This window comes from Prorops nasuta, unplaced genomic scaffold (genome assembly GCF_024137725.1).
Source record: "Prorops nasuta isolate Cenicafe-Biocafe unplaced genomic scaffold, Cenicafe_Pnas_1.2 PNAS00021, whole genome shotgun sequence".
NCBI classification, from domain to species: domain Eukaryota; kingdom Metazoa; phylum Arthropoda; class Insecta; order Hymenoptera; family Bethylidae; genus Prorops; species Prorops nasuta.
This window is the reverse complement of record NW_027116818.1, coordinates 3,227,275-3,241,613: the sequence shown is the minus strand read 5'-3', so window position 1 is coordinate 3,241,613 and position 14,339 is coordinate 3,227,275. Positions and strand designations below refer to the sequence as shown.

The 14,339-nt window shown below is 31.5% G+C and overlaps 1 protein-coding gene across 3 annotated transcripts in view; it reads left to right on the top strand.

Annotated features, from left to right (window-relative positions):
* Nucleotides 1-14,339, top strand: part of LOC136780994 (uncharacterized) — a 55,824-nt gene that overhangs the window by 27,955 nt on the left and 13,530 nt on the right. For all 3 annotated transcript variants that reach the window (XM_066739630.1, XM_066739631.1, XM_066739632.1), the window contains 16 exons: nt 246-494; nt 726-881; nt 990-1,319; nt 1,452-1,624; nt 1,702-1,813; nt 5,307-5,470; nt 5,833-6,054; nt 6,176-6,423; nt 6,611-6,774; nt 6,881-7,151; nt 7,753-8,001; nt 8,462-8,594; nt 13,406-13,574; nt 13,779-13,821; nt 13,899-14,034; nt 14,112-14,268. In XM_066739630.1, the coding sequence (XP_066595727.1) occupies nt 246-494; nt 726-881; nt 990-1,319; nt 1,452-1,624; nt 1,702-1,813; nt 5,307-5,470; nt 5,833-6,054; nt 6,176-6,423; nt 6,611-6,774; nt 6,881-7,151; nt 7,753-8,001; nt 8,462-8,594; nt 13,406-13,574; nt 13,779-13,821; nt 13,899-14,034; nt 14,112-14,268 (2,976 nt within the window). The remainder of the gene's footprint in view (nt 1-245; nt 495-725; nt 882-989; nt 1,320-1,451; nt 1,625-1,701; nt 1,814-5,306; nt 5,471-5,832; nt 6,055-6,175; nt 6,424-6,610; nt 6,775-6,880; nt 7,152-7,752; nt 8,002-8,461; nt 8,595-13,405; nt 13,575-13,778; nt 13,822-13,898; nt 14,035-14,111; nt 14,269-14,339) is intronic.

Genomic DNA, 14,339 nt, shown 5'->3' with positions numbered 1-14,339 from the left:
TCAAGCGGAAGAGCAAAAATCTGATTAACAAATAATGTTGACAATGATGTTCTGCATACACATTTAAATTTGTTCCGCATATGAATATTATTTTTTTTATAAAGTACTTTATTAATAGGAAAAAAACAAATGATATAGAGATTATACTGTTTTGTAAAGCATAAGCATTTATCTACTATTTTATATATATATACACTTAATGTAATTATCACCTTAAGAAAAAGATATTATTTTAACATTTTTAGATATGTATCGATTTGCTGATAATGAATTAGTTTTGGAATGTCGGGTACGTGGAAATCCGGCACCAACGATTACTTGGATGAAGGAAGGAAAACTTCTCTTGGGCGATCGCTATCGTTATTGCGACCTTGGTGATGGTCTGCATCAATTACAGATATCTGATCCTAACACTTTTGATAGTGGAATGTACACGTGCAAGGCAGAGAATGACTTGAAAGCCGAAAAAATTTCACACCTTGTTCAAGTACAAGGTAAAATATATTTGAAATAAATTAAGCTCTAACTTAGAAATTAAATTAAAAATAAGTTTAATTATATAAGGTTGTAACACATGAAATACTCTACTTTAAGATTAAAATTCACTGATAAAGTAAAATAGACCATATAGTACGTTTCAACATAAACATTATTTTTCTTTACTTTTACACGATGCAATTGTATGAAAAGCTGATTTTATAAAAATATATCACATTATATTTTAGATCGAGAAAAAAGCACACTTTCAAAACGAGATTGGATTTTTGATGATGGAAGCTACATTAGTTCAGAAACTTCTAAAAAACCTAGATTTTATAGTTATTTGTACGATCATTGTGTGCCAACTGGAGGTACTATTGCTTTGCAAGTAGAAGTGAGGGGTAAGGTTTTAAATATAATGTTGTAATACTAAACAATGAGAAAATAATGTTTTTAAACTCTGTGTGAATTTTCTTCTATATTATTATACGCATAATTTAAATTTTTAGGAATACCAACACCAGAAATAAAGTGGCTACATGGAGACAGGGGCTCTCCAATTTCATTCTCGAAGGCAATGACTTTTGCTGAATCCGGCGTGCACACTTTAATTTTACCAGAAGCAACGGAATCTGAGAAAGGAACTTATATCTGTAGAGCTATCAATGCACACGGTTATGTTGATAGCAGAGCAACAATAGAAGTTGTATCACCTACAGCATTCGATGATGGAAAACCAGCAATGTTTGTATGTAGACCCAGAGAAAAGTCATTGTCAGTTACCGTAGGTGAAGATGTTAGTATTTCCTTCCGGATGACTGGAAATCCCAAACCACGGGGTAAAATAAATCATCTTTATTTATAAAAATATTATTTTTTCATTATTAACCTATGGGGGTGGTCACAAATGTGGCTAGTAACTCAGTTATATTTGCCTTTATTCTTGTATTAATTATTTCAATTCTTTTTAGTAATATGGATGAAGGGCTTAACTGATATCACGAATGGATCAAGGTCTCATAAAGAAGTACTTGATGATTATGTTAGATTAAATCTGAAAAGAGCAATACCAGGTGATGAAGGTACCTACTGCATCCTTATTAAGAATCGTTATGGATGCGACAGATGTTTCTTCTCAATACGGGTGAGTAAGATTAATTAAATTTTTCTTTATATAAATTTATCCTTCAGAATGATAATATTTTTTCATTCTATGATTAGGTTAAACAACGAGCAAGATCATTGACCCCTTGTCCGGATTGGGCTGTTAGTCGTGATGAAACCGAGACTCTATTACAGGATATCCACAAAGGAGAGCATACGTACATCAAAAGTAAGATAATACATTTTATGTACTAATAAATACAGCTTACTAAAAAAAATATTTTCATATGAAAGGGGTTGCATACAATTTTCAGATTCAGCTCGGTATATTTAATTTATAATGTTTTCAACATCTACCTTTAACTATTGTTGTTTAAAAAATAAAATGTTCATATGCAATCCTTATTTACCGTTTTCAAGAGTGTCGAAGAATTAATTAAATTAATATCAATAATTACAGAATTATAATTAAAACTAATACTCTGGTGATTGTAGATACACTTGTATCATTTATTTGGCACAAATTCATGTGGCTTGTTGCCAAACTATCACGGAAGTGCTAAAAATTATCGGCTTCTTTTCTCCCTTTTCTTTATGAGATGAATCTGTCTAAAATTATTTCTAAAAAATTTTGTAATTGCAAAAGAAATTTACAATATTTTGTAGTACTTATACTAAAGCAAAATATTTATTATAATAAATAATTCTATCACGCGTTTCCTAAGATATTTCAATTTGAAGTAGCTATTATTAGAATGAAGGTACTTTGAATTATGCAAAAGAAAATACCAGATGCATAGCAATACTGCAGGGATATGTTACATAAATTAAAAATAATATCTGAGTGAAATAATATTTTCAAGCTGGTAACAAGCCAAGCATGACTCACGGAAGATAAAACATGTTCTCTCTCATTTGTCAAATTGCATGCTAATCTATCTGAAATATTTTTCTAATTTGTATAAAAAAAAAATATGAAATATTAAAATAAAAAACAAACCAGAAGTATAAGTCGGTCGGAACGAAGCTAAAGTGGTGGGAGAAAGAGGCGGACTCCCATCTTAATTATGCGTAGATATAGCACATAGGAAATGAAGTTACTTGAGAAAAAAAACCCTACCTAACACCGAAAGCTATAATGCCTAACAAATACGTAAAACTAAAGAGCCTATACCTATATCGGAAAGCTATACCTGAAAAAAAATATACACGGCAAAAATGCACGCAAAATTCAATATCGCAAAGGGCCTGAAAAACATGAAAAAAAAAAACAAGAAATGATTTTAACTAAAGGAGGACCGACTGATACCTATTGGTAGGTTTTCTGTCGTTCTTTAGTTAATAAAAAAATCTCCACAGTTTTACCCGTGGGACTCACTCATTCGGCGAAATTCCATCGATGATGGCACTCGCCTGTAATAAAAAAAAAACAAAACGTTATTTAGATAAAAAATATGTAATTAATATTGCAATTTATTCAGTTTTAAAATAAAGACAATGAGACTTACAGGCTGAGTCCTTGAGGCTGCTGCCCTAGGCCGCTGCAAGCACCCAAACACAACACACGCGACGCGGATGTTTTAAACTTCGCTAAAACGGAAATGGTTTAAAAGACACTACACGCGCACTAAACGACTTCGATATTTAAACTTTACTTTACGACGCGGGTGTTTAAAATTTCACTAAACGACGCGGATGACCGAACGCGCACTAACACCTCAAAGTGAGGTCGCCCACTGCAACAAAGAAAAATCAAAACGTTAATCAGAAAAATTATATTAAATTAATTTTGAAGTTTATTCAACTTTTAAATCAAAACAATGTAACTTACAGGCTGTGAGAGATCTTGAGGTTATCCTTGACCGCTGCAAACACCAAGCCACTGCACAAACACAACACGCCCGCCGCGCATTGACAATGTTTACAAGTTTTTTTGGATTATGCGAATTTTTTTGTCGCGCGGCAAATGCTTTTATTTTTATCACACAGTGCATTCCAATATTACATTGTATTATAAAACTTTATTTAATTAGTAATATAAAAAATCCAAATTCAATTAAAATTATTTTAATGTAATAATGATAATATATTATAAAGTATTCTTTAATTATTAATTTAGAAAAGTTAAAATTCCGATAAAAATATTTTAATATAACAATGGAATTACACGTGTGCGATTAAAATAAAGCGTTCAATTATTGTTAATCCCGAATAATAGCATTGTTTAAAAGATACGTTATGATTGGTTGAATTTACTGAATTGACTAATCATAACGTATCACTAAGCTGTTTGCTTTGCTTATAAGGATGGTTTTTAAAGTTCGAACCAGGCTAGTAACAAATGTTCGCGGGAGTGAAGCCAAAATGGTGGAGGAAAGAGACTGACCACCATCTTGATTGTTGGTAGATGTAGCACACAAATGATATATATGCTATTATGTGCTGCATCTACTTACAATCATGATGGCAGCCATCCTCTTTCCCCCACTACTTTGGCTTCACTTTTCTGGCCTCAAACGAACCTTACGTTCCCTCCAGATATCTTGTACCTTCATGATAAGAAAATTATCATTTTTAAAAATGATTTTTTTTTATTATAATATATTAAAAAATATTTTTTAATATAAATATGTTTAGAGGAGATGTAAAAAGAATATTATAGGTTAAAGTTTCATCCAAACTATGTCTTTGATGTAACTAACTTTTTCAACTTAATAGATATTTATTATTACCGAAAGCTTCGATTCATATTTTACAATGACTTGAAGACAGGCTATTTTAGATCACATAGTTTATCAAATTTCATTTATATTTGATAATTTTTCGCAGTATTTACGTAAACATTTTGCTGATTTAAATTGAATTTTCTTTCGGATATAAATATGATCATATCAAATTTCATTTGCTTTACTTTATTAAAAATTTATTAGACCCTTTGCGTATGAAATATAAAATACAGCAAATAGGTCAGCATTTTATATTCTTAAAACGTCATTTAGTCGGTGCTAGAATCGTTACGGCTTCATGATAAACAAGAATAAATTCGCACGTCATTTTCGCAAGGCAGTTCGTGTAACGAGAGATACACTTGTACGACACCACCTACATTCACAATTTCAAGAAACATCTTCGGCTTGGTTATTTTCGTTTACCCCGCCTCCTCCACAAGCCTACTTCAATATTCTCTCAAAAATTGAAATTCAGTCTGCATCGAGACGCGAATTCTTGAAGAATACAGAAATTCCTTCGGTTTCGCTTTTTCAGTGTCATAGTTTCATTTGCTTGAATCAATCGATACTATTTATTATTATAATAGATAGAATACAATTGAAAAATATCAAATCAGGGATTAGCTCAATTAATTGTTACCTTGTATTTATTCAAAGTACTTAATCAAATACTCATCAATGTTTGTTAATCAATTTTAAAAATGACTTCGCACAGCCATGGGATTTTTGTGAATGGAGATAATGAAGATATGACAATTTTTCGTTTAAGAAGATCTTGGACTAATAAAGAATGCTTAATCACAGACTTTTTGGAGTACTTATACAGTCATCGAGGTTATTTGTTATTTACAATTAGTGTCAGTTATTGTAAAAATATATAGCTTAATATTAAACATTTATTATTTAATAGGATTATTTTGGGATTACCGGAGTAGCTTTGCAATTAATTATTGCATGATCCAAAATAAAATTTACTTTGCTCTTCATGCTTAGATGTTCCTGGACCAATTAGCAGCGAACCTGTTGTGATTGATGGGGGAAGAAATTGGCTGTCCCTTACTTGGGGAAAAGCCGAAAGAAGAGGCCCAGCTCCCGTTATTGCATACAGGGTTGATGCTTGGTTGTTGGGTGAAGAAGGTGGAGCTCGATGGACCGAGGTACTTAACATTTAATAGTTATAAAATATTATTCCTAATTATGCTTAATAGTACATAGGGTATATACTTTAATTTTCTTCAGATGATAGACGTAAAACTTAATGTATCTCCGTAAATATATAAAAGATATTACTTTATTCTAAAGGACCTTTTCGAAAATTCTTTTATTTAAATTATAAAATGAAGTATGGAACATATGGATATTTTTTATATTTATTGTTTTAAATTAATTTTTGGATCCATCATCTGAGATAAATTAAAATATACTAGCAATAGAATTAATATACTACTAACAGTTGTATTACTTTTGCTAAATGGTATAACGTAGCTATAAAATATTAATTAAAAAAAATTAATTACAGCTAGGCATCACGCCTATCAACACATTTGATGCCTTCAATCTGAAGCCAGGTCAAAGATACAAGTTTCGAATAACTCCTAGGAACAGATACGGTTGGGGTGAATCTGTTACAATGTCCAGTCCTGTTACTGTCAGCGAGATTATTGAACTTCCAGAGTTCACGACTCTGCTACCTGCACAGTTAAAGGTCCTAGCTGGATCCACTGTTAAACTGGAATGCGAGGTTAGTTTTTGCAAAATAAAATTTTATTATTCTTGATTTTCCTAATTAATTTCATTTAATAAAGCAATATAAATTTAATCAATATTAATTATTAATTATTTCAAATTACGATATTCTTCAGGTTGCTGGAGATTCGAAAATAGACGTTCGATGGTACCGAGATACCACAGAGATTAATCCGAACGAAGATACGCGATGTACCATTTATTATAATGGTTTTAAATGCTTATTAACCATTGGGAATGTCCAAGAAAGTGATTCAGGAAGATACATATGCGAGGCTTCTAGCAAACTGGGAAAAACTTCGTCCTTTGCACGAGTTCTGGTAGTAACTGATCCAGAAATTATTGAAGCTGATGAAAGAACTAAGTAAATATATTGATAAGAAATTTAATCGATTCCTAATAATAATTTTAATTAAAAATACAAATGACTTACTATTAATATTTAAACAGAAAATATAGAAAATAAATTTAGATTCAATTTTCTTTACATTTAAATTAATTTTAATGACTTTGAGTATTGAGAAAAGTTTATTAAAAACTGTTCATTATAGAGCTTTAATGGGTACGAAAGAAGAGAGACCACCGCAATACACTATGAGAATTCGCGACAGGAGAGTACAGGCAACGTATCCAGTGAGGCTCACTTGTCAAGTCGTGGGTCATCCAACTCCCAAGGTCACGTGGTTCAAGGATGACAAAGACATTGTTGAAGATGGTAATCGTCGAATTTTGATAAATGATGTTCGAATTCTAATTTATTATTCCACGTTACATTCTGATCGTTTTGACCAAAATAATCCATATCGATTTATTTTGTTTAGCCCATCACGTTTTCTGGAACGATGATTCAGGCTTCCACACGTTGGAGGTCATTCATTCGACCGTGGAAGATTCAGGGTGTTACATGGTTACAGCGAGAAATGATTTTGGCTCGGTATCCTGTAGATGTAGCCTAATCGTAGACAAGGGCATTCGTGCTTATGTTGCCCCAGAATTTCTCCGTGACCTTGGACCATCGTACTCAGTAAAATTGGGTGAAGAGCTTAGAATATCTGCACAAGTTGAGGCCTATCCAAGCGTAGGAATTATATGGTATGTCTAATAAAATTACAAAACATTACTGAAATCGAACTAAATAAAATTCTTAAAATAGATTATAATATTTATTTAATACTATCATGGGATTCAACTCAACCATATTAGTATTTAGCTTATTGATAGTAACATTCCTCTGTGTGTGAATTGCTTAGTAATTTTAAAAACTGCACTACTTTTATTTTTTAAATAACAAATGCTTAATATATTCGATGTAATTAATACCTAATCAATATATAATATAAGCTATTTCACGAATAGATATCTATACATTTCTTTCTCTCTTGATATTGAAAAAAACAAAAATACAAAGTCATGTATTCGCAGAACAACCACAATTCAAACTACAATTTTTTTAGTACATAAAGCTTTCTGTCTTGTAGAAAAATTTATAATTTGTCGCTCACATTACTTTTAAAATGACAGATTCAATTAGGCTACATAATTAGAGCCGGATGAACGGTGTCTTTATTAGCGAGTGATTTATTTATGTTAATAATACTGTAACGTTATATTCCACATGACATAACGATTAATGATACTTCTCAGTTCTGTAATGCGATTAATATCATAATATGATGATCGAGAAATTTTGTAGGCACCGGGATGGAATTCGTTTGCGGCCCAGTAGGCGAATAGTCATGACTTTGACTCACGATGGTACAGTCGAGCTATCATTAGCCAATGTAACAGCGAGAGACGCAGGACTGTACAGTTGCACAGCCACTAATGAAGTAGGCAGAGCTGAAACCACCACCAAAATCGTAGTCCTTGATAGCACTAAATCTCAAGAAGAGTCCCTTACCCATGGACCACCGGCTGTTACCATCGCACCTCCAGATATGCCGTGAGTCAAGTTAATCATCAGTCCTGATAAAACAAACAAGAAAATTAAGAATTATCATCATGAAAATAATTGATCCATAATAACAATGTGATAAGGAACTTCAATACTTAATCAAGTTATATTTCTATTTTATTATTTTAGAAATATTGGAGTAATGTTATAATTTTAAGGACATGTTAATCCTAAAACAGTCAGTGGTTAATGTTTGATTCTTTTAATTGACTAAATCTGACTTTCAACAAATTAAATACCTTGCAACAATTTGTTACCCATTTAACTGGGATCATTTAAAATGAATCTACATAGTTAGAACTTTTTCGTTTATTCCCTTGCAATTGAAAATATTGAGTTAAACTAATCCATGCATTGTAAAATCACATTTCTAATAAATGTTTTAGCTGAGGGTTATGGTAATAATAAATTAGAAAAGTATTTTAGTAATTGTTATATATTTATTCAGATATTCAAAGGAGCCTCTATTCATCACCAAGCCATTATCCACCGAAGCAGTTGAAGGCGATACAGTGATAATACTTTGCGAAGTTGTTGGTGATCCAAAACCGGAAGTTATTTGGCTCCGTGACTTCCTCAAGGTAAGTCCGGATTGTGTAATTTTGTTCTTTTTAGGTGAAAAGAGGAGTATAAGGTGATGGAAGATTTGCGTCACTGTACATAAATTGAACGTTTACGGTGATTTTAAGGATGCTTGTGTATAATTTTCGCCAGGGGATATGTACATATGTCCAAAAAAGACCTCATTTATTATTCCCAAAGGCAGCTGAACTTACTCTCGCCTTCACTATTAAAAGCCCATTGGCGAAGATAATTTCACAACGTGCTACGCTTTGAGACGTGAGCAGCTTGCAAGAATAGGCATAGTTCAAAATTGAAAGTCTTTGGTTCCTAAAAACAGTCACGCGCTAAAAAATCTTTTATAGGTCTTTCGTGGATTCGTAATTGTCATTGATGCTCGACACACAAAAATTACCGATTCGTTAAATAATCTTTTCTTTTCTTAAATTGATTTATTATTTTCTGTTAAATACCGCGAATAATTTTTGTTATAGTAATTAATACTATGACGAAAAATAACTGTAAATTCTTAAAAACAGTCATGAGCTAAAAAATTATTTGTCTTTCATGGATTTTTGATTACATTTTATATTATCCAAATCAAGGCATTTATATCGTATGTATAAGGTAATTGCAAAAGTTCCTTTGTATAATGTGCTGTATCTTAGTAAGTTAATTTTATATAAGATCATTTTAATGACAAGGTCATTACCATGAATGTATGCTGTTGATTAAAAAACTGTGTTAAATAAATGCAGAAAAAAATAGAAAATATTTAGCAAAAAATGATCGGTAATAATTTTTGAAGATGGAAACATAATTTGGCTGTAAGATAATCTTAAGATGTAGGTCAAGGTAGTACGAAAGAAAATGACAATGTGTTATGCGGTATTATGCCCATAATGGGTCAAGTATTATATGCGTCGGTGAAACTGTATATACAGATATTATTGAACACTCTAAATGGTAATAGTAATTTATGTCTGGTTAGTCATTGGATATAGTGGGAGAAAGGGTGGAATGATTATGCTTTTTGAAACAAACCGCTTAGGATATAAATGAAAAGTATTAATCACTCCTCGGTTAGCAAGGATGACCAGCTGTGTTCAAAGTATTTCTAGTTTACACAAATTAAAATCTTCCATAGCCTCTCATTAATAACCATTTACGTGTTATATCACTGTCCATGGTTTTAAAAAACTACATAACTTTAACATTAACTACATTAAATCTTTTAAAAATAGGATTAGAGTATTATTGAATAGTTGGAGATACGCAAGGAAGTGGCAAAGTGATTAATTGTCGATTTGCATTGGTGTATGTTTGCAAAAGGCTCCACCCCCACTTACCGAGAGTAAATTCCCACCGACAGATCGTCAGGGCAAAGCTGCATGCGGTAAAACAGTCTGCTCGTGACTTTGACCAACGTTAGGCGAGTCCACTTAGGTTTCGTATTTTTTATTAATCGATAAATAATAGAAGCCACATCGCGAGTGCTAAGTGTTTTCAATTTTTTTCAGTCTCGGATATTTGTCCACTCTGCTTATATTCACTTCCTTGTGAGTTTTAATTGTTCCAATACACTTATTTTTAAATTTGATTAAATTAGTATAATTAATCAATTTTTTAACGAGGATTACAAGAATTAGTTTAGATTTAGGGGATTGATAATAAAAATATAAATGAAACTTTTAACTCTTTTCTATTCAATATTTTTACAGATTTATTCATTTTTAGTCTTCCAATCTTTTACTTTCTTGTACATTCTTAAAGCATTAATTAATTCTAACTAGTGATATTTTATTAGCGTTCCTTTTTAATTTGTACAGTAAATTATAGTACCTAGGATTTCACACAATTTAATTTAATATTGATTGTGTATAATTATTACTATTTTTTTTAACACAATGGTACATTTTTTATATGCACAATTAAGCTTTTATTCAAATTTTATCGAAGCAATATTCATCGAGGCTCGATAAAAAGTTTTTCTTTATTTCATCATTTAACGTTTCAAGCTATATAGCTATATTTTACTTTCAACTACGCTTAGTAATCGCCGCCACGCCAAAAACGGGTGGCGTGTACGTACTTGGTTCAGTCGGAGGGCACGTTTAAAGTCAAGTCACACGGTTCCACGAAGCTTTACACCCAACAAAATACACTGAAATTCTCAAGTATCTCTTTCACCAAGGTTCTTATAAGACTTTTACGAATATCTCACCAACTCTCATTATTTTTAAGCATCACAGGCTAAAAGGAAAATATATTTCTAATTGATTTTAGAATGAGCAAATAAATTACGGTATTTGTTAAATTTACTTTAACGAGTCTAATGTATAAATCATTACTACTAGAAACGATACATCGATTATCAGGCAGCAGATTAATTAACAAGTTGTTAAAAATAGTTGATATTTAATTGGAAGAAAGAAATTATTGCCTTTATTTTATACACACACAAAGAATAATATTTAGGTAGTTATAATTGATTTCTAGGTTTTGAATCTTATAAGAAGGGTACTTAAAACTATGAAAAATGATTGGAAAATTGTTCATAAAATAATAATAATTCTTTTAAATAAATCATATAACAATGGAAGGCAAAAACATAATTTTATTAAAATTGTGTGTATATAGGAATAACTTATATAAAAATTGTCTATACATTTTTCCAAGAGATCTACACTTAGAGAAGTTTGAAAAACCTTATTAAAAATAATTTTATTACAAAATTATTCATTGATGATGAAAAAACATGATAGCAAAATGAAGTATATTGGTCATGCATGTCTATCATAACAAGATGCAGGATCTCACCTCATTTTAGCAACAAATATGGCAATTTAGTAGCAGAATGTGTTGAGTCTGTATAACGTTAGAACTTGTTTAATAAATTCATCGCAGCTCACATTAAAAACTTATACTTAAAACTTTTAATTTCTCGAAAATAGCATTTGTTGACCTATTTACTATTTTGGAATAAAGAAAATAGGTATCAATAAAATATATTTTAAATATAAACATTTATAAAAAGCAAAACTAGCAATTTTTATTTAACAAGCATGAATTATTTAAAATGAGATAAACGTTTTATAAGAGGCATCAATTTTATCATTTATCGTGTTCTTAATAAAGATGTGAATGTCATGTTTGATTAATGCAACCAGTGTGACGATCCAATGGCAGAATTGGCGTAACGTGTATAATTTTATGGAAAGCTCATAAATTTGCAATTTAAAACTATACATTACATATTATATCGAATGTTCCCACAAGTTATTAAAGCAAGCTAGGGTTTAAATCGTAATATTTTCTAATATAATTCAGATCCTTTTAACATGTCAGTCACAACTTGCTTTCATTGGAATATTGAAAGAATTCTTTACTATTTTTTTTTATTACTGTTTAATAAAATGTTAAATTTAAAAGGTTGGCTTTAGTCAAACTTTTAAAGATATTCAAGGATATTAATTGGTAGGCAGAGGAAGGGGACGTCCTTTCTAGTCGTGCACTGGCTACCCTCTTATCGAGCACCTCCTTCTGCAATTAGCAAGCTCACCGTTTCATTCATATTTTACCGAATTACTTGGGAATTCGATTTGATTACACAAATTGACATTTCGTATAAAGCTTTTGAAGGTTCTAAACAAAAGTTGCATGGTTCTTTATTCATCTCTCTGTATTTTAGTGTAATCTCTGGACTTCTTTAAATTGATTTAAAAATTGTACCCTCAAAAACCAATTAATATAATTTCAATTGATCAATTATATAACCTATTTGGGACGATTCGAGACACTCTAAATTATTGCACAAAATGATGATCTTTGAATCAGTGATATTGTGTATGAGTAAGGGGAGTGGAGTATGTGGGAGCAAAGTTCGCTCAGTAAGTCAAACGGAGTAGCTTCGGTCGACCCTTTATATTGATTTGAATAATCTAAGCTCAAAAAACAAATAACTTGTTACATTGATTGATGAAATGATCAGTTTGGGAAATATTCTACACGTATTCTAGATAGCTACACAAAATAATAGTCTTTGAATCTGCGGGATAAAGCGAAAGGGAGGGGGAAGGGCAGATGTCCATTCAATAAGTCAAATGGATTGACACGTGAGATTCGAGTGAAGTTTGCCGAAGTGTAAGAGGAAGAGAGTGAGAAAAAAGAGAGGTGAAACGTCTTCGTCAGGGCTTTAGTCCATATAGGGAGCGAAAGTTGATCGGAACGCTCGGGATTAATCCTATTGCGCTCCCAACTCAAGAATACTGGAATGCAACACACTACTACGTTTTCCTGTAATCACCTTGTCGCCGGAAGCACGCTTTGCTTTTTATGGCAAATTCATTAGTTCGATAATTTCTTGTGCAATCAACAATCACCCCGCCTTCATTAGTAAATTCATCAATCTTTAAGCGCTTAATTTTTATCGTGCTTATTTTTTTCGCGATCCTCCCATGGGAACCAGAAGTTATATGATTACGTATTTTTCCTTTACCACAGCTAATTTACCCATAAGGAAACATTAATTGGACCAATTTAAATGCTTTAAATTGTAGAATTTTCAATCCTTGACAATTTGTTAGTTGAAAGTTAGGTTAAAAAATTGTACAAGAATTTTTTTCTTCAATTTTCTTTCGTCAGAAGATTTTTCAAGTTGGACAGATTGATCTTAAATAAGAGTATATGTAAAATAACTCACTTTAATATGCATATACTTTCAATTATTTTGAAAAAAAAAAGAAAATATGTAGAGCATGGATTATTTTAAGAAGTACATGAATAATAATTTTTTATATTTATCAAGTAATGCAAGCACTATTTTTTATAGGCCGATTATTATCGGGACGCTGCGCATTTCCGACACGTGGGATCTGGACCGCAATATCGATTGGAGATACCATATGCCAAACTCGATTATACCGGCACATATTCTGTAATCGCGAAAAATTGTCATGGGGAAGCTAAGGCGGTGATTTCATTACAGATCTACGCTAAAGGTGAAAAACAACTCCAATATTAACATAATTAAATATTATTATACTTTCATGACAAAAAATTAACAATCTGTTTACTGAATTTTCAGTACTAACATTGGAATTAAAATAAATATATTCAATTGATAAATTACTTCTGCAACGAAATTAAAATTTAATTTATAAATTCTAATCTACACTAAACATTTAATACCCGTTTCATCGTAGGTCAAGGGAAGGAAGAAGAAATGAGAAAAACTGTTAAACACGGGTATGTCTTAATTTTTGAAAAATTCTTAATTACTACTAAATTATTAAAAAAACGAGTTATTTATTTTATTTGTATAGAAAAGTGCTGACTCTGCCAATTATACAAAAAGAGCTTAGGGATTTGCGATGCTGCGATGGTGACGCTGTAACTTTGGAGTGTAGAGTTCATGCAACACCAGAGTCGCCATTTATAAGATGGGAGCACCGTGGAAAAGTAATAATAATTGTTAATTAAAATAATTCTACAAAGTTCATCAGTGATACCTATAAGCTACGTTTTTTTTAAATTAGATATTGCATTTGGGTGGCGATTTTACGGGTGAGTTCGACGGGGAGACTGCACGTTTGACCATCGAACACGTTTATCCGGAAGACGAGGGCGTCTACACCTGCGTGGCCTACAATGACCTTGGGAAAGCATTTACATCAGCCTGTTTAGTCGTGGACGGTAAATTTACTTATCCCTATCGATAGTAATTATTCATTATCCCTATATCTGTTGTAAACTAGGTAGAATTT